The sequence below is a fragment of the Ambystoma mexicanum genome, chromosome 6p (genome assembly GCF_040938575.1).
Source record: "Ambystoma mexicanum isolate Mex_15411 chromosome 6p, UKY_AmexF1_1, whole genome shotgun sequence".
Classification (NCBI taxonomy): Eukaryota; Metazoa; Chordata; class Amphibia; order Caudata; family Ambystomatidae; genus Ambystoma; species Ambystoma mexicanum.
In genome coordinates this window covers 1365699398-1365720305 of record NC_090935.1, presented here as the reverse complement: position 1 = coordinate 1365720305, position 20908 = coordinate 1365699398, and the positions used below count along the sequence as shown (strand labels likewise).

At 43.4% G+C, this 20908-nt stretch overlaps 1 protein-coding gene across 17 annotated transcripts in view; it reads right to left on the bottom strand.

Annotated features, from left to right (window-relative positions):
- MPDZ (multiple PDZ domain crumbs cell polarity complex component) overlaps nucleotides 1–20908 on the bottom strand; it is a 1735289-nt gene that overhangs the window by 1151859 nt on the left and 562522 nt on the right. For all 17 annotated transcript variants that reach the window (XM_069626067.1, XM_069626068.1, XM_069626072.1 and 14 more), the window contains exon 11: nucleotides 7166–7364. In XM_069626067.1, the coding sequence (XP_069482168.1) occupies nucleotides 7166–7364 (199 nt within the window). The remainder of the gene's footprint in view (nucleotides 1–7165; nucleotides 7365–20908) is intronic.

Sequence of the window (20908 nt, the reverse complement as noted above, 5' to 3'; positions counted from 1 at the left end):
GCAACACAGGTTCGATCCCCGGGTCCGCGCTTAGAAATCTCTGGGTATTAAGTATGTTATAAATAACCTATCATGTCATAAATGTTTTGTTTTTTCACTTTTATTTTGGGATCTCTGACCTATTTTTCTGAACATAGGAACTTCTACCGAAGTACTCCTGCCATTTCAACCCTTTGTGAGTGAATGGTCCCATGGTAGCCCACATGGGTTCTGGACCACAGGTACTTTTAAGCCCCTCCCATTTTGGTACTACGAGGGTTTTATCACCCTACATTGGTTTTGGGGAGTAGGATGGTGGCAGCTATCATTTCGTTTTGACTTCACCAAAGGTAAAAGTCTATTTACTGCAAGATTCTGCTCTTGGCCAATTTGTTTTTTGGCTACCTCTTTGTCTGGGGAAAGCACAAGGCAAGCCTAAAATCGTAATTGTGAATACATGGACAAAATGAGCCCAGCCATTCACCCTGCTTAGTGTTTTTAACTAGTTTAGTCCAGTCCAGTCCCTGTCCCTGGGCTGGCCATTGCATTTCCTGAAACAGTGGTCCCGAGTGTTCGGTAGTTCTTGGAGCAAACCGAATTGACTGGCCGCCTCAACCTTTATTTTAAATCCCTTTAGTAGTAGGATGGCTTATGCCATCCACTGAGTGTTTGCAATCTCAAAGGGAAACCCTGTTTCTACACTCAGTTCTGTTGAATATTTCTAAGAAGACTACATGTTCACTTACCAGTTGGGAAGAATTGGGTGCTAAAAAGCTACTGCTGATTTCTGAGACCAACTATGGCCATACCTGATAGGCTTGTTTTGGTACCCATCTCCAGTTTTGGTGTCAGGTTGATAGACGTCCATCTTGGGCTGTCCTCTTACCATCCCCAGCACCCCCACTCCCTGGTCCTGTTAATGGGCTGTCTAGTTAGAGTGGGCCTTCCTAGGTTTCCTTCACCGGTAATAGGTCAAAGGATTGAAAAAAAAAGGATCGAATGGTAAAAGGATCGATTCAAAAGGATCGAAAATAAAAGGATCGAATTTTATTTTTTTTTTAAACTTTTTTTTGCACTCCCCACCCCCAAACCCATGTTTTTGTGGTAAAAACCACTTTTTTTAACTATACGAAAACCAAAACAATATATATAATAAGAAATAAAATGTGATCCTTGTGTTTTCGGCCCTATTGCGTTGATCCTTTTACATTCGATCCTTTAACTGGACACCTCCTTCACCCTGGTTATCATCATGGGACCATTTTCTGCAAGTTTGCAGAGCTTCTTTGTCCCTCATACTACAAGGATCTGCTCTGCTGTGTTTCAAGTCTTCGGTGAGCTATCCTAAGACATCCGGGAACTGGGCTAAATTATCTTGGATGTCTTGCTGTTGTTGTGGTTGAAGGTCAGGGGGTACTAAATTGGTTCCCTTTGTCTCTTCTAACAATAAACTGGCCATTACCGCAGAGGAAAATTCAACTGGGTCATTTTGTCCATTCCTTCAAGAGGTTGACTTGGTATATTTGGATCTTATTCCATCTATAGGGTTGGGCAACTGATAACTACAGGGGCCAGTTCTCTCTAAGATCTCATCTGGGGCATGCCACTGGGACAGCCTTTTATGTTCTGAAGTGGGTAGAAACAGAAAATAACTGGGTTATTGTATTCTTATCATATTGGGCTTTTTGATTTTCCTGTAATTTTGCTGATTTGGATTGGACTATATCTCTCACCATGGTCACATGTTCTTTAATACACTGTGTGGATTGAGACAGAGGTACGATGGCTTCTTCCCGTTCTTCCAAGGTCTCCCTCAACATGTTTAGGATGTCCCTTGTATATCGTCCAAAGAGGAGCTGGGGAGAAACCCAGATAAGTTTGGTGAGCCTTCCTGGTGGAGAATAATGCAGAAGGAACCATCATATGTCAACTACAGGTGTCAGCCTCTACTAATGTCTTCGCTTTTCAAGGTCTTATTTTAGTGTTCAAACAACCCATACATCTAAGGGTGATAGACGGAGGTTCTTAAGCTTTTAATCTGTAGTTTTACTTCTGCCACGATCTTACTAAAAAATGTGGTCCTCTGGTATGTCAAAATGTGTTTTGGGAAGCCCACCCATGATAGAAAGAAAATGAAGGGCCTCATTACGAGTTTGGCAGTGCAGGAAATAAGTGGAGGTAATTCCATTACCTCCATTTTTCCTGCACCGCCACATTACATGTTTTTGGGGAATTAGCATGATGCTGGAGGAGAATCTTCCTCTTTTCCCCCAAAATATCGACGGAATTACCAGTGGTAACGCCACCAAAAATCCCCAATGGAGTCCTATGGACACCAGAAAATGGGGATTTACACCACCTACCAACACTTGCAATTCTGTGGTAAATCCACGGGACCAAGTGGGGGAAACTGTAAATCCGTTTGGTGGTACCTCAGAGGATTTACCTCCAAAACACCTCCAAACTTGTAATGAGGCCCCAAGTGTTTAAGCTCTGCTGAGATGTAATATTCCTTAACGGGAAGGCCTCGGGGGAACGTGTGGCATAGTTGAGAATTAATAAAATATATCTATTCCCAGGTTTAGATGATTCCAAGGGGCCGAAAATATCCATCCCTATCCGGGCAAAGGAGCTGGAGGAGGTTTATGGGGAGCAGTCTTTTGACAGAGAACATATAGCGACAAAATAACGTATGCATGCACAATTCCCCAGTAACACCTGCTCGCAACCTGTCCCTGTGTTTTTGCCATCCCCAAATGTTCTGAGGTTAGGTGAGCATGTGTGATTTCTAAGACTACGAGTTGATGGCTTTCTCGGGATCTCCATTTAGGTTCAAGGGGTTCCCCTCATTGGTGGTATGTCACTGTTATAAACCTTGCTTTATGTAGAAGAATGGACCATCTTTACTTCTGGCTTCATCCTCGGCAACTACTTTGAGGAAAGCTTCGGCCAGAAAAGGGTCATTGCTTGTGTGAACGCTATATATCGGGAATTATCCCAGGCTCACTTTCTTCCATGTGGGGCTTTGGTATTTCTACTTTAGCAGGCGGATCTTGATCAGCTTCCCCAAAGCCTTTGGTTCCTCTTTCCGTTAGGTCTTGCTCATGGATTTCTATAGGTTTTGGGAAATGGGGCATTTTCTAAAATCCCCTGGATGATTTCCTCCCCTGTCTTTACATGGTAAGAGTATTTACTGTTCTTTTTAAGTAGAACTTTGACATCACCCCGGTAGTCTCGGCCCTCCACCCTGGCCATTACATCCAGACCATGTTTCCAAGCAAGACCTGATTTTGACACCAATCAGATGTATGTACACCTGGGGGGCGCCAAGACTAAGTCAGTTGGTATGAGTTGCCTTTCTCCAGGCTCTATTGTAACATCACGGCTACTGGAAGACTAACCCCTATGGACTCACTGGTGGCCACAGAGGGGTTGGAGGCTCGGTTATTGAGGCTCAGTTATTGGCCTTGGAACATTTTAGAGTTTCCCAATTTGTATTAACTGGGTCAGATCCCACCACTGACACCATATTAAGAATGCAGAAGAAGGAGGCTGATACAAAGGTGGCATGTTTGGGGCTAAAGACTTATATTACACAAAGAAAGAGAACACCTATATTTCCGTATGCCTAAGAGGGATTTCCTCGCCTAGACTAAAGATCTAAGGTGAATGTCAGGATGTCTTTCAATGTAAAAGTGCCCACCATTCTGTGTCAAGAAAACCTTACTTCTGTCCCTTACACTAGAAAGTAAAGAATACAGCAGTACTATTTTGACCCCAGGAGAGGGACTCCCTTCTCCTGGGTTTACGGTTAAGCTTTCACACAATGCTTCCTTGGGGGTCAGGAAAATGCCTCCCTTCTCCTGGCGTCCAGTCTCAGATAACCCGGGGGTACCGACTTCCTTCCCCAGGCAACAAAGTTCCAAACAATACTTTCTCAGTTGGCTAGGAGAATGCCTTCATTCTCCCGGCGTTCAGATTCAGTCTCAGATAGCACGCGGAAATGACACCATTCCTCTGGCCTATTGGACCTTACTTCCAGTCTGAGTTACCAGGAGAATGACTCCCTTCTGGTAATTTTAGAACAGTCTCTCACAAACTGGTCTTCTCTTCATTAGGTTTCACACCTACAACACCCAACTCCGATTGTTAGGAGGGTACGCAACCCTGCTTTTCTTCTTCTTTGATCTGTCCCACTTCCCTGCCAAGTACTGCGACAGGGACGAGGACTCGCATCACTCTTTTCAGTTTCTCTTCTTCTTTGAACTGGCCCACTTGGGTCACTTCCCTGCCAAGTAGTGCCACAAGGAAGATGACTTGTTTCTCTTTTAGGGTCCCTTACCCTTCTTTGGCTCAGTGGGTTTATCCCTGCCACTACTGAGGGACTCTCCCTCTCAAGTTCCCTTTATGGTACTTGGGGTCCTTGACCATTCCACTGCAATGAGTAGGTTTGTAGGCTTTCTGCCCCTGCCGTGACACCCAAGTGCTACAGTTGCAAAAGGGCCTAGGGAAAACTGCATATACCCTCTTGGAAAGCCGAACCATGTCCCCTCCGGGTCTCCCGTGCCACCCTTTACCTTGTTGAGGGTGTTGACACGTCACTGGAGCTTCCTGGGATGGTGGGCGTTCCATTTGGCTTCTCCAGCGTCTTGCCTCCCCTTCGGCTATGCAACAGCGTTCCCCGCTGCCATCTGCTTTCCTTCCTCCTCTTCTCGACGCTGCTGGGCACTGGTCTGCTATTGCAGATCTACCGATCATCGCAGACTGCCGGCGCCCTTGGAGTCCTCTGCCTCTGGATCAGCGACACAGGTCTGTATCTCCCGCATTCAGTGTGCAGCACATCTGCCGTCTTCTGCAGCTGCCGAGACCCAGTGTTTAGTCTATTGTCGACATGTATACAATGTGGCCAGGCGTGTCTGGGCCCAAGTCCTTCGCAGCTTTCACACTTTTAATCTTCATTGCTCTGTGGGGCCAACTTGTCCCAGTACTTAGATGACTTATGTTCCTGTTCGTCTTCATCTCAGTACTTTCCAGAACCTTATCTGCCTTATAGCACTACAAAGGTCTAGTGTCAACAAAGAGGTTAGCAGAGGGAGAGGGTAGATTATGTGGTGGTGTGATGTTCTGATAAGAGATGTAGCCTGGCTCCTCGGGGAGAAGTGACGATATCTAGTGATTTGTCACAATACCGAATAACAGCGATTCTGGCATAACACATACAATAACCTATCACAAAACAGAAATATCTTTCCTTGGTTTTAGAAAAACCATTATTAACAACCAAATTCAAACCAAAAACTATTGAAAGCCTGTAGAAGCTAAAGCTGCAGTCTAAGCAACCTGCTGTCAAGCATAGTAGCCCCCCCTGCCCATTGTAACCCAAGTCTAGCAACTATTGGTACTATTTTGTCTTGTTCTTTCCCAATTACTCATAGGGGAACTGGGAACAATATTCCTTTGCATAAATATTTCAATTCTAACAAACACTGTTTTGAATTTGAATCTTAAACTAGTAAACCTTCTTATACCATGAATTCTAACAGATCCGACTTTGGCACACACAATTCACAGATCTTCTTTCTAATCCACATTTGGGTACCATTCTTAGTACCAGTTCCAGTAGTGAAAACTAGCAATTTGAAATAGTAAAAAGTAAATTGTGCACAAGTACAGATGTTTCCTTCACAGGAATATTTACACTTTTGATGTACAAAGTTGTTCTGGACGTCACTAATAAACAAATTGTGTGTAACGACTGCAAGATGATGTTCACTGAAAATAAAATAATGTACCTTAGGTTCTGTTTATGAAATTGTAACTATCTTTTTTTTATTTTTTCTTATCCCTTTTCTTTTTTGATTAACTTATTTTGTCCATTACATGACTATATGTACTGTAACTATACTTGCATTTATAAAACAGTTATTTAATTCAAACACTATTACTGGAATCATCAGGGCCAAAAGAAGCGCACGCTAAAAGCTATATGTTAGAAGCCTCATTTAGTGTGAAACACATGTTGTCAATTTTTTTTGTCTTTGAAGTTAGGCTACCAAATGGCAGAAAGTTCATTTTTCTACCAAGATTGTCAATAAATTACTTATTAATGCCCCCATCTGTGTATCGATCTGTTCCTTTAAAATCATGATAAAGTGATGTACTTTTGTACATTACAGAGGCAAGGAGGCAAACTTATTTTTAGTTGTTTATGACTTATGTTGCAATGCATGAATGTACATAATAAAGGTTACTTTCTAAACCCCAACAATTTATTATTTCTTTATTTATGAGTGCACTAAGCATTGCATGATTCGTACTGCTATACTAAATAGACTTACTGCCTCATGTGGGAAACTAATTGAGGAAACCCAATTGTTTTATAATGTATTGCATTCAATAATAGCACCTTTGTACTAGAATTGGAATTGTCATCATTAGAATTAAGAACACAGTCATTCCCTATCAACCACTTGACACATGATTTATGTTTTTATACTTAAGTGAAACTCAGCATACCATTAAAGGGGTTGGTCTTTCTAAGCCCACAGCAGAACAAGTTTAGAAAATCATCCCAATATTCCCAGACAGAAGTGGGGATGTATGGTGTCTTATTCCTTCAAGAATCACACCAGTACATGCACCTGCACACCCAACACTGAAGGACCTTGTCTGAGCCAAAGTACCAGGATCACCGACATGACAAGGAAAAAATATTGCCTGTACAATGAGACGTCTGTAAATTAACAATCGTAACATCACACTTGTATATGGTGCTTCACAGCCCCGAAATATATAGAAAATGTTTCTAATAAGCTAGCAGATCAAAAAGCTCAAGGAGTTCAGCATTCACCTCACACATCTGTGGGCAACCTGCACTCACAGTTTCGAATCTCGACAGGGCTGACACAGACCTTCATCCTTTCGAGATTGATAAATGATCATTAATCAGGATAATAAAATGCTTAGAAGGAGTAGGAAGCGGCGCGCTACAGAAAACTACGATGTTTTAAATTATTCTCCACTACAAGTGACTGGCTCAGGGGGGTAATCATATGTATTATTAGTACTACAGACAAAAGGGACCCTTTCTCTTAGCCCAGGTTTAAGAAGAACACACTCCATTTTCAACGATTGAATTGAAATTTTCATGGACATGGGCTAGTGAGTAGGACAGAGTCGGAGATACCTGTGGACACTGCATAGTCGCCGCTGAGTGTGGTTTGGTATTTTTCAGTTGTCACACCTCCGGGTTCCTCGATTGGCTGAACCACAGTGTCCTGTTTGGGGCCTCTTCGAACCAGTGTGAGTTGAACAACCTGCCCTGTGTGCCGCAAAACCTCAACAGCTTGCTGGTTGGTAAAGCCTTGCAGGTTTATTCCATCAACCTAAAGAATGAACAGCATACAGTCATTAAGCACTGATACACCTAATGAAGTGTATTACAAATCAACAGAATCGAGTTAATCTACAAAAACATAACATTTTAATTTTATATAAACATGTGCAATGGTTCCTTCTTCAACATAAAAATGAAATTCATGTCTACTCAGTCCTACTGTACAGCACTGCTCTTCATTAAAATAACTAAACTTGGGCTCAGATTTTCATGCGACATGCTCTGCAATGCTTCAATTTTTGTAAACGGTGAACACAGTGGTAATTATTGTTCCCTTCTTATTAACTAAACAAAGGCCACTCAATGCTTCCCATTCCAAAGTTGCAACACACATAATTACAGCAATATATTGAACAGATAGGCCCCTTCGCTCAATAACCAGAGTGCAGTAATGGCGCACTGCCAGGTTTCCTCCTTTTATTGTAAGGCAAATGTATTGTATAGTCCACATTCCCAGGACTGCTAGAAACAAGCCGCATGCCATGCAAACACAGTGGAATTTCAACAGATGCATAATGTCAATGACGACTATCTGAATACAGCCATTAGAAATATATAAGCTCATCAGACATCCAGAGACTAAAGGAAGCAAGGGAAATCAAGGGAAGACAGTCGCGCAATTAAGAAACACACATGATTTAATTTTTTGCTCAAAGAGCAGGTTGCCTTGGGATCAGAATTTGAATACTTCTTTCTAAGATTTATCAGAATTTCTCATTGCTTGCATTCTCCCAAGAGTGGCAATAAAGATGTACTTTCTTGGTTCTTATAAACACTACTACGTACAAAAAGTCCAACACTCTTAAAATCTGCACAAACATGACAATGCCATTTTATCGAGGGGCAACTCCTTTGCCCATCACTCATTGTCCTGCTTTTTTCCTGATGAAGCGTATCACAAGAATATAAAAAGCATTTCAGCAAAATATGTCCGTTCATATAAAAGATTTTTTTAAATGTTCCTCATTTTTGGAGAGCACAGTAAGATCCTAAAAAAATGCAACTCCTGTAAATAATGTTGCTTTCTTCCTACCATGTCCATTAAAGATAAGACCGGTTGGTTGTACCTTCGACACATTTTTTTTATGACGTACATACTGTTTGGGGTTTGATGGTTTCCATATGAAATGAAAAGAAAATCATCTCAATTACGCTTTCAGCTTGAGAGAATAGTGCATCTGCTGAGTGTGTGGTTGGATTCGGGATCTCATATCACATAGACCCTCACCAATCCTTGCTGCTGATGCCACATACCCTGTCAAAAAAGCACCCCTGTGGAAAAGGTCATCGATTATAGCCTTTCCAGATGCACACGCAAAGATTTTCAGAAGACCATAAAATCTACTTTGTTATAGCCTGGAAAATTTTGTCAAATTGTGTTGTAGGGGTTTGCTATCAAGAAAACGAAAAACAAGTGAGAATTCCCATACATACATATATATGGTTAGTATAGAAAGGCAAGTAATGAGATAAAAAACAGGGAAAGCAAGGGAATGTGTGGGGACAAAGAGGCATCTGGGGGGTGGGATCCTCATATTTCTGGGAAAAAACGAAACTATGGTCAAGATAAAAGCAAAATTATGCTCAAAGAGGCAAAGGGTTGCTCTGAATGGCAGCTTTAATCGAAAAGTCACGCCCCTCTACTAATCGCTCACATCTAAATTGGGGACCATTCATCAAAAGCTAGGATGATGATGATTTGAGATGTCTATCAGGTTAATAGGTAGGATGCCTACTCATTAAGAAGGTCGGACTAGAGTGATGGACGGTCCTGTGCACTACACAAGAGAGGCTTAAATTGGATCAGTAATGTCAGTGCCAACCAACATGTGGATTGAGCGATGAATTTCAGTGACTGGCAACCAACATATGGATCGAAGTAAAGAAGTTCAGTCACTGGAAACCAACATACGGATCGAAGCGATGAAGTTCGGTCACTATACGCTCTCTATTGCTTAATCTCAAACTAATGCTGACTGCCATGCCCTGCACCAGCTGACGCTGGTGAAGGGAGCCTTTAAGAATGCCAGATAAGCTGCTTGCAGTAATAAAGCTTCTTGAAATGAAAGCATTCCTGAAATGATATGGTGCACGAAAGAAAGAAAAAAAAAAAAAAGAGTCCAAGAACCTTCTGTGGACTCCAAAATGAAAAATAAACTGCCTCACATCTGGGAAGCAGGTGTTAGGGGAGTTTTTCTAAAGTCCTACTGGTAGTAATACTTTAGTGTGCTATCCCAGTGGTTTGTAGATACCCAACTCTTAGTATCAGTTTGTACTAGATCAGGACGATGTGAGCTGTAGGTAAGTACACTGAATCTTAGCTAGACAGGCACAACAAAGAAGCACTTACACATATAGTTATATAAAAAGTATATATTTATTATATTTACATCAGAATCACTTTAAATACTTCAGACGATTACGTTAGAACACTTAGGAATACTTGATAATACACTTCAAAGGGCGCTTACACTTCTGTGTTTTTTTGCGTTTACATTGGTAGCAACGTTAGAAAAGGAAAAGACAAAGTTATTGCATTATCAGTTATTGCGCACTCATGCGGTTTTCAGTGGTTTATACGGTAATACATTTACTCTGCAAACACATATAGTAAAGTCAATTAAAGGGAGGAAAATGGTAAGTTAGAGTAGCATGAGCTTAATTCAAGGTTCTAGAGATGGTGCCTTTGTCTAGTAAGTCTTATGTCCAAAACCGCAACCCTAGCTAAAGGCATTTCAGAGAGGGCTTGAATTCTTGACAATCAGTGAATAATGAAGAGTTCCTGTGGATTTTTTCCAATGTCTAGAGCTACTGAAGCAGCAAGTTAACAGCTAATAAAGGAGACCTTAAAACGGACTCAAAAAGGGGATGCAAGCAGCGGTTTGGGTGAGAGGTAAGAGGGGGTTGCCCTTGACTCCTCTATGTGCACTGCAAAACTCTGGAGAGACTTCTTGGAATCAGGTAAGCAATACCTTTTTCCCCCACAGTACCTTAGGTTAGAAGAAAATGTTTGTGCTGTATTCTCTGCGATGTTGCAGCTGTGGACCCGACTTCTGGATTCCTTGGTCTGGTGACTGAAGGCAGCACAATGGACGGGATCACTCAGCAGCAGTCTCAAGGGGGGACCAGTGGCACAACTTTCAGAAACTTCTGGGTTCAGTCTGTGGTTCTGGCACCTTTTCTGTAGCATCAACAAAGGACACAGATCGGCCGGCCATTCTTCTTCACTTCCTGCAGTCCCACACTCTGGGGAGGGGCTCTGGGCGAGTTGGATCAGATCTCTGGAGAGTCCTTACAGGTTCAGCAAAGATTTGGATGGATTTAGCCTTTCTGGAAGTTCCTAGGACCTCGGCAGATGGCTCGTTTCAAAGTTCACCTTGGGACTGGTTGTTCCCACCAGCCTAAAGGAAGGAGTCATCCTTGTCGGAGCTCCTTGGTCAGACAGAAAACGGGGTCAGGACAGCAGTGGTCGCTTGGCGGTGTTGCAAAGGGTCTGCCAGCATCTCGTTTGTCTTCTTCAGTCACATCTGTTTCCAGTGGTCAACTTCTCACTCCGGAAACCTCACCTTTTAAACAGTTCCAGCACACACTCCTCTGCAATCTCTCTCAGCATTTTACAGAAAGGGGTGTTTGGCTGTCCAATCAGGACAACCAGACTCCCTGTGCAAGCTGAACCTATTCAGGCACTCTGGCAGACAAAGGACAGGGGGGTGGAAAACTCCTCCTCGACTTCCCGCCTGCCCAGGCACTCTGGAGCCTAGGCTGGGATACCTACTAGTTCCCGCCAAAGGAAAATCACACACACAGACATACCCCTCCCAGAATGGTAGAAGAAGAGCTAAGAAAAACCATGCTGGTAATGGCAAAAAAGAAAGGAGGCTCCAAGTTGGCAATTGGGAGCCCCTATTGTGCACTACCCAGGTTATGGACATAGCCTGCGGTACAATAAATACACAATCGTTGGTAGAACATGTCCACTGCCTCCAGCCATAACTAGGTGATCGTCTTTGTGACTAAAAAGTCACAGGAGCAGAGAGAAGAGGGATACTAGGTATCTCTGTGGCACTCCACTGAAGGTGGTGTGTGCCAATCTCTCAGACTATAGAGTTTTGGGAGACATACCAAAGTATGTAGTTACTTGAGGATACAGAAAATAATCTTAAAGGAGGACCCTAAGGGTCCCCAGCAACACTGCCCATAAGGAGCTGTGTGCTGCAGTAGTAAAACACAGATGACTTTAAGAGCTATGGAGCTGACAGACTCCATAATACAGGTAGGATACAATGAACAGAGTTCCAAATGACAGAGCCCACAAGAAAGAATGAGAGGAAAAAGGCTCCACTCATTCAGGATTGAAAGAAAAAGGTCCAGAAGTCCAGCAAAAAGTGCTGGGGGTCTCACTAGGAGAGGGGATGAAGCATAACAATGATAAATCTCCATGACAGCAGGCCCTTACCTCAGACACTGCTGAAGCAGCAGCATAGCAATGTTAGCAATTGTTGCTATGTGTGGCGGATCGGCAAACTGCATAACTCAAGAAACTTAAACGTAAGCTTCATTTATTTAGAAACAGGCGGTTGGGATGAACGCCTATAGATTCTCTGGATTTACCTATAGCATAATAAAGACTTCCTCCTTGGGACTGTTGTATCTGGTTCAATCCGAAAAAAACGTCCCCACGAAAATGTAGTCATGTGAAAAAGGAACCAGAAAACAGTTGTTTTAAAAAATTTGGTCATTCAATAAAATCAATGCAAAGTGTGAAAAGCTGCCCGTAATAAGGCCGCCAAAAAATGCAATTTATTTTATTTTTTTATTTAAGTACTTGGTTTCGGACAGAACCTTACACAATAATTAATTACAAAGAAATGCATAATAATTTCAGCGCACATAAATACAGCAACATTGCTACACATTATTCTAAAACTGACCAAAAATGTCATCAAGATCTCTCATTGTGGCCAAGATCAATGAAATCTATTCACCCTTTAAGATTTCGATCCAGAATTCATCCACAGTCATAAACCTAAAGCTATTTTTAAATGCACAAAAGTATAAGGCTGTAACCCTAACAATGGCCCACACCTTTATTAAAACGTCCACAATCACCCTAACTACATTCCTAAAGCGTACCCAAATTCTAATTACTACCTTGAACCCTTACAGAACACTAACTCTTCTGAGTGCTAAAGCATTTTATTTGCATCTTACTCAACGGAATATCAATGGAAAATGAACAGTGAACCTAACCCTAACGCCATCACCAGATTGCCAACAAATGACAGCCATAGCCCTTGCCCTAACCCAAACCCTTACCGCAACTCTGACACTTACTCCAATCTCTCTCTCTCTCTCTCTCTCTCTCTCTCTCTCTCTCTCTCTCTCTCTCTCTCTCGTTCTCTCTCTCTCGTTCTCTCTCGTTCTCTCTCGTTCTCTCTCGTTCTCTCTCGTTCTCTCTCCCTCCTCCCCCATGGATCCATGGGATAGTTCATTTCCCCTGAATTGTTTCAGGTATAAAATGTTCAGTTTAAACAACAGTTTGTTAGGAGTGGTAGCAATGTCTCTTTCATATAACACCTCCTTAAGATGAAAATGTCTCTTCCAAACAAATGTTGTTTCAAGTATGGTAAAGTATCTCTTGGCAACTTGAGAAAGAACGGTTTTAGCACTTTCTCAGGGATGATGAAAACATTGTCCTTCCCAAACACTGATTTCCCAAGAGTAGTGGAAATGTATCTCTTATGCAACACTTTCTCAAAAATGTCAGTGTCTTCTCAAATCAATTTATGATTTTTGTAAGGATGACGGAAAAAAGTATCTCTTCCATTCAGCAATTTATTGATGATTGATGAGGATTTCCTGTTATACTCCCCTGCAAGGATTTTTTTTTACAATGTCTTTTGTTCTTTACTCCCCTGCCAGGTATTCCCCCTATATGGGTTTAAGCATCCTTGCTATACTCTCCTGCCAGGTATCTTTCTCCCAAAGACTCGCTGCCTGATGTAACACTTCCACCAGGTCTTCCTAGAATGCGTCCCCTTCTGGGTTTGATAAACCCCTTGTGTACTCGCCTGCCAGGTATCTCCCCTTCCCCAAAAGCTCACTGCCTGATGCAATACCTTCACATGGTCTTTGCACAATCTTTGAATACTCTCTTTCTCGAGTATAACAGAGTTCTTACTTCTTCATTGTTTTATATAGCACTTACTTCAGTTATTACTTGTTCCGACTTCCCCCATAATTGCAGCCCTTAAATGGAGTTTTGTTCAGGTTTTGCTCTTCAACTTCATCAATACTGTTCATTGGCTTGTGGCAATGCTTGTTCCAATCTTCCCCATATCGACCTGTCATATACCAAGAGTTGTAGAAATCTTGCCTTGCCTTTCAATTACTTCACTAGTAATGTTCATTTGTTTTTCATGTTTACTCCAACTTTCCCCATATTGGCATCCCTCATATGGTGGAGATTTGCATACACTTCTTTCAATGATACTTGGTGGACATTCAAAACACCTTGGTAATTGCGAGTACTACGCCCCGGGCCTACCAATAATCCAGGGCAGACTCTCCGGTGTTTCTTGGCATCCACGACCTTTGGTGCACTGATGCCACAATGTTCGAACACTGGGGAAGCGTTCCCCGCCCTGCAGATATTTTCTTGGTCTTTCCGCCAGCTTCTCTCTCCCTCTTGCCGGTAGAATGATGGCTTTGCAGCATGACTGCCCTCTCGCCAGCCTTCTCCTCATTGCCAGCTCCTTCGTGATCCCGCTTCTGCTACGCCTCTCCCGGCCTCTCTCCACTGTGTTAGGCGGCACCTGCCTCCTTCAGCGAAGCCTGTGCGAGTGTGTCTGTCTCCAGCTCTGCTTCCCGCTGTGCCCGCTCTACATCTCCGATCTTCTAATCAGTTTGTCTCTAAAAGCACACCATTTTTAAATGTCTCGCACAGCTGACTGGTATCCCAAAAACTAGTCTGCACATTCCGCTTGGTGTGCTTCTTTCCCTACATTAATTCCTTTCTCCTCTTGCGTGTCCCAGTACAGTAGGTTTTCTGGGACTTGGAGTCCTTTGGAGATTGAGGCTTTATAAAGTTACAATGCTTTGGATTTACATTCAGGTCAAGATGGTGAGACCTAGAAGATGTTATGTGAACACCACTGCCTAGAGTGTCTAGTAAAAATAGGTCTCCGAGTTTTAAGAAGGGGACTTTGAGTTTTATTATTAGAAGAATTGGTGTACTGGCAATATGCCATCAGGAAATCCGGGATTATAAGATCTTCTTGACATGGAAGAGGGCCGTACTGCATCTCTGGGGGGGTCACCACTTCTCCCTGACAGCCATCTCCTCCCATGCGATCCGCCCTCATAATACCACCCCCAGGGTCAGGATTAGGCAGCGGCTGGCGTCCCCTGGCCAAATGGAAGGAGATTTTAGGCTGTGGATCAGTGATGATTCATCACAGAATGCAGTGACTTTCATGATATGAGGATAGTCTTGCCTTTCCTACTTAGGTTAAAGGATCTGGGGGGCACTTCACCCCTTTCTCTTTATCTTTCTTAAATTTCATAATATAGTGCCCTTCCCAATATGACTTTCTTTCTCCAATAAGGGATACAGTGACCTTCCCATTAAGAGGCTCAGTGCCATTTCTTTATGTGCAAAGGCAAATGGTGCCCTTTACACTGTCTCTCTTCCTTCACAGATAAGAGATGCAGTGGATTTTCCACTAAGATTATTCTCTTTCCTTTCTCTTTATGCTGCATGTTATGGTACCCTTCACATTGGTAGACAGGATCAACAGTCTTCGCAAGCAAAGGAGGTCCAGCTCTTGAGACCTGTTCCCGGTCTACACCACAGCTCAGAAGCCAGCTTCTCCAGGAGACTTATATCTTCAAAGATCTGTTTCTTTCTCATTCTCAGCACGTCCTACAGGCTATTGCTGCTGCATCCTCCTCTGCTACTGAGATTCTCCTTCATGCATTGACGCCCATCTTCACGCTCAAGGCTCAGCCTTTTATAGGCCTTGCCTATTCCTTCTCCTTTTATTCTTAAGACTCATTGGTTTTTAGTTGGACGCCTTTGTGAGAGGCATCCAGATTGACTGCATGCAGCATGCTCTATCTTGTTTGCCCCACCGACTATGGGGCAGAAGCTTTCCAAAATGATAGGTGTGTCTGCCATCTTTACTTCAGGCAGACGACTCAACCTTTTGGAAGCTCTGTTTTAGAGCTTGCCAGTATTTGGCCATAGCTCCCCTTCGCCAATTCCCCTACCAGGAGCACTCTGCTCTCGTCTGTGTTCTTCCTGCAATTTTATAGTAGAGGGATGGCTTGTTCCTCTGGGGTGGAGGTGATCACTTAAATCAGAATATATCCCTTTTTGAGAGAGGAGATTCTTTGGAGCTCTCACACTTTTCTGCCGCCAGGTAGATCACAGCCCTGGCTAGAATTCCTTGGGATCAAAAAAAGTATAGTGTCCGCAATTATTTTAGGTTTTAGAGCACCAGTTAGTGTCAGGCATTCTATTCTTATATGTATCGCTTACCGGCAATCTTTGCAAGTACATCATGTGGTGTCATTAACTTGGTGCTGCAGGAAAGCTAACTGCCGCAAAATGGCAATTTTTGTATGACGTTCCGAGCGTCCATGAGGGCGTGCTGACGTTAAATGAGTGCATCTTTATTTACAAGGGCCGCTGTGGTGCCTCATTATGACATTATTTATGTACAACTTAATTTACTGATGGTACTGTTGTATTCCGCAACTAGTGTATATAACCTCAGGGGTCAAGTACTAAAAATTAAAGTGGGGGGACTCATCAACAAATGCAATGGGATGTGACGTCGCCAGAAATTAGCATATCCAGGTGAAATATGCACATTTCATTAAATTGCCTTTGCATAACCACTCAAATTGCACAGGACGAATGGCATTTGCCTTTCATTAAAAAACAACACACGCACACACACACACACACAAAACACATAGGATTTTGTTCTCGAATGGTGTTTTTAAAAACGTTAAAACATGTGCATGTTTTAAACTCCAAGAACCAATACAAATGTTTTCCCTGGGACTTGTAGTACTGAAATTAGACATTTTAGCTTTAGTTGTTTGTTATTTTTCATCATGTTATATAGTGCAGTGGTGATGTGTCCAGTCTACAAACCTGACGGCTGTGGTTTGATCCCTGTGGTCGCCTTTAATGCATACATTCAAAGAGGACAGTCAATGTTTCTCATTTTAGCTGGGGGAGGGAGGACTGAATCCACCCTCTGAAAAAAGTGGGTGGACTCCACCCCCCGTGTTTACTCGACTTGAGCCCTGCCCTCACTGCAGTAGTATACTTCAGATGTGAATACAATACTTTCTAAAGGTGCCTGTGCTGTCTTTTCTATTATCAGCATGTTATGTGTTATGGCGATGAAGCAAATTACATTTTGTCTTAAGAATAAAGTGGTTGGCTGTAAGCAGACATTAGTGCAAATGTTGCGTACTGGAATAGAAATGTGTTGATACATCTATACTCCCGGCTACATGATGGTAATCATTCAATTATATAATGGCAAACAGCAAATATAACATTTTTACATTTACAAGGGAAACGCAATGCTGATGGCTCCTTATTGGAAAACATTGTGTTCTGGTTCAATATAAATGCTACACTTTTATCCACAGTCAGCACATTTTTGGTGACTGGAGTATAACTACTTAGCTCCATAACACTAGATGTAATGCTAAGCCTTTGGTGCCCATTCTTTCATTGACAATATTTCATATGAAAACATTTCGACTGGCAGCAGTTTACTGCATACATGTAAAGATCTATCTCGGGTGCTAAATCATATTTCTAATGGCTTGAGTGTGGCAACAACTATAATTACATAACAATACATTTGATGCTATGACTTCATAGTGGTGACTTCAAACTTACGTTTTTGTCATTTCACATCACAACATTTCAAATAGCACTAGTGTCCTGTAATACATAGTATTAAGTATGGCTATATGTATTCAGAGTTTGATAAAGTTCAAATCTTGTACAACTATCCCAAGACCCCAAAGCTACCAACCATGTGGGGGAGGTGATAAAACCCTATCCAGGTCAACCCAGGTAAGGGTGTGGGATGACCACCCAAATTGCTCCAGACAAGGACAGCAAAGCCAAGTAGAATCTCCATATAGGAGGAAGAACTACTCACCTGCTCATTTGGCGACTTTTTGCAGATGCGACAGCCAAGCCTAGGAGACCCCTAAGGCAGAATGGGGCATTACGCACTCAAACCCCTCACAACTACCAGAGGTCATCTACCATCTGCGGTGGACTAGGAGGAGTCGGACGTGTTAGTGACATATTCAAGGGTTTTATTCGAAATCAAAGAGTCAAGACGCCTAACTTGCCCTATTTCTATGAGGGAAGTTCCCCAGTTCCCTATCTAACAAAACAAAAGCTATGGGCGTATGTTAAAGTTCAAAAATAAAAGTCCTTCATCTGAATCCTAAACAGCTACCTGGCCCCACCACTTTAGAGAAACCTAACAAAAGAACAGAGAGCAGGACACAGCCTCTGTGGCTGGGAGGGTCGGTGGGGGCGGGGGGTGGTGGGGTGGATTTTGGGGATTGCTGCCTGGTCCAACACTGGAATTTTATGGATTTTTCAACAAGAATGTTCTTCAAAGTTCTTGTAACACACTAGGATATCCTTCCCAGTCGTATTTAGTTGTGGGTTTCACTCTCCCCTTTATAACAAAGAAAATAGTCTCTTGGTGTGAACATTTCTATTCCTTTCCAAAAACGTCTGTCTGGTCCACCTTCGAGGTGTTGAGACTCCCCAAAGTGTTATAATCCTCCGACAGATTACTTTTCTTTCACCCAAGTCCTTTTACATAGGGTAGCTGTCCACCCTGGTTCGACAAAGTTCAAAATAACTTTTGTGGCTTTCGTAGCTCTGATTTAAAGTGTTCATATCATTGTCAATCCCTCTTTTCATTGGGGTATTTGCACACAAAGGTTTCTCAGGCTCCCGTAACCCTGAGAGCCTTCTCAGTCATTCTTCAGACTGTTCATATGTCTTTCAATCCCCCTCTCATAGGGTATTTGCACACTTGGGACCTCAGGCTCCTTTAACCTTGATAGCTTTTCCAGCTGTTACACACAATGTTCATACCTTCTAATGGTATATTCTCCATTGGGTTTCTCAGACTCCCATAATCCTGTCTGCTTTTGTAGCCTTCACTCAATGTCTTAGTTCAGTTTCTCATACTCCTGTAACTCTGTCGCCTCTCCCTGTTGCTACTTGGCTCGGTAGCTATGGTCCGACATGTGAGGACCTGGACTCCCTTAGGCGGTCTGGTCTCAGCGTCAGTTACAGGCCTGCCGGGCCCACCACAGTTTTGTTGTGGTCGCACCCCCAGATGGGAAGACTGTCTTTCTGTCTCTGCAAATCCTCTGACCTCTGCTTCCGGATCAGATAGAACGCCAACCCTCAGCTGTTAGTTAGCACTTCGCTGCCCGCCTTGCTGCCATAGGCTCCAAGGCCCTGCGTTGTCCTGCCCCTGCACGATGTCGATTCTGCAAAAGCTCGCCGATGCATAGTTGTTCTCCTACCTTGGTAGGAGTCTCTCTCTGATTCAAAGTTCCTCTTTTTTTATTCACAAGTCCTCCAAACAAAAGGGGGGTGTCCTTCTTTGACTTTGGTGCTCAAATGATCTACAGCATTACCTGAAGGCAAACAGATACAAGAAATGTCACTGTTTGGTGGTTTCAACACAGAGCCAACGACAGTCTTTCCAGTTGTCATATATGCAGATAATGCACGTTGGACTAGGTATTCCTTGTCGGAATGGGAGTCCTTGTTCCTGAGAAAGGAGTCACTCCCAGTGAGGTCCCACTTGCCCAGACCCCTACAGAGGTTCTTACTTAGCGGGCTCACCTTCGCAGCCTCAAAGGGTATGGCTCCTCTCTGGGTCGTAGGGACACATTTCCCAGATTTATCAGACATCCCACAAGGTGGCGCAGCCAAGACAGACATTGAACTATGTCCAGAGTCTAAGAGGACTAGATCCCACCAGGACGATGGAGGGGGCTGTGAGTGGCTTTGTTTTACCTTGAAAACCTTGCTTTATAGAACAGGGCCTGAACTTTTGGACTGGGATCCAGCGATTATTCTAGAATAAGGGATAAAACCAGTGGTAATTGGCTGTTTTGGGGCAGTATTACCTCCAGCATTTTACTGGAAGTTTTTCCTCTGCCTCACCAGCAAAGTTGTACAGTGGTGCGGTAATGCAGTGGTAACAAAGTTACCACTGCATTTCTGTTGTTTCACTCACTGCCATACTCGTAAAGAGGCCCTTTGTCAGATTCTGAAATAGCTCACTTTGTTTAATGGCTAAAGTCCCTAGAACCTTTCCGAAAACCATACTTGTGATTCTTACTGTTTTGGTATACTGTTTTAATATCCAGGCTGCAGGGGTTCAGTAGGCAGAACCTTTGAAATAAGAATGTGGGGCGGAGAAAGCCTTTTGGGCTATATTTCACTTTCTTGGTGCCAAGAGCGTTAACAATTTTTGTTATTCCCAAGGTGTGCACCCTTCCTGTGAATGCAAATCAACTTGTGTAAGGAGCTCCATATTCCAGTCACCGGGTTTTCTATTCTTCACTCTTTGTGAGAGACCCTAATGGGAGAGTCTTTCCAAAGGGCACTCCGGAAGAGGCCTCCTCATTTCTTGACATGCTGCCCAAGTCTCATGGGTCGCGGAGGGGGGAAGCCTGACATCCTTGGGCATGGGAAAACTTGATGATGTTGCTGCCGCTTTCAGCAGTTTAACTTAGTGTCAAGAGCAGAGACATCTATCCTGTGGTGGTGCGTGGGGAGGTTGGGCTCGTAGTTGCCCCCTGAGCGCAAGCTGTTTATGTATGAGTGGGTGGAAGCTGGGGAGTTGGAGAGTTGGGGGTTCCAGCGAGGGTGGGGGGGTAGAGTTTTCGTTGGGGAGGGCGGGTGGGTGTGCTGGGGGGTGGGAGCGACCACTGACGAGTTGGGGGTTGTCGGTAGAATGGGGTGGCGGGAGGGGGGACACGGAGGACCAATGGGGCGCTTTGAGAGCCTGGGGAGCAGTGGGGTTTGTCAGAGCAGGGGAAGGGTGTGGGTCGTCATCTGCAGATGGCGACAGTACATTTTATGACCTGGAATGTCGGGGGTCTTACAATTTGCCCAAATGTCGGAAGGTTTTGCAATATTTGGAACGTCATAGAATTGGGGTGGCCTTCCTTCAGGAGACTCATTTGACACCGGAAGCAGAATCTAAATTTGGGAAACACTGGGGGTGCATAGATATTTTTCTTCTTACTCCTCCTATTCCAGAGGTGTAGGTATCCTGGTGCAAAAGTCGGTGGGGTTCCGGTTGGTCAGGGCAGTGAAAGATCCAGAGGGCAGGGCTTTGATAGTACAGGAAGTTATCCAGGGGATGTTATATACAATGATTTGTTATTATGGTCCTAACCCGGATGCCACAGAACCTCTGGAGTGGATGGAGCGGC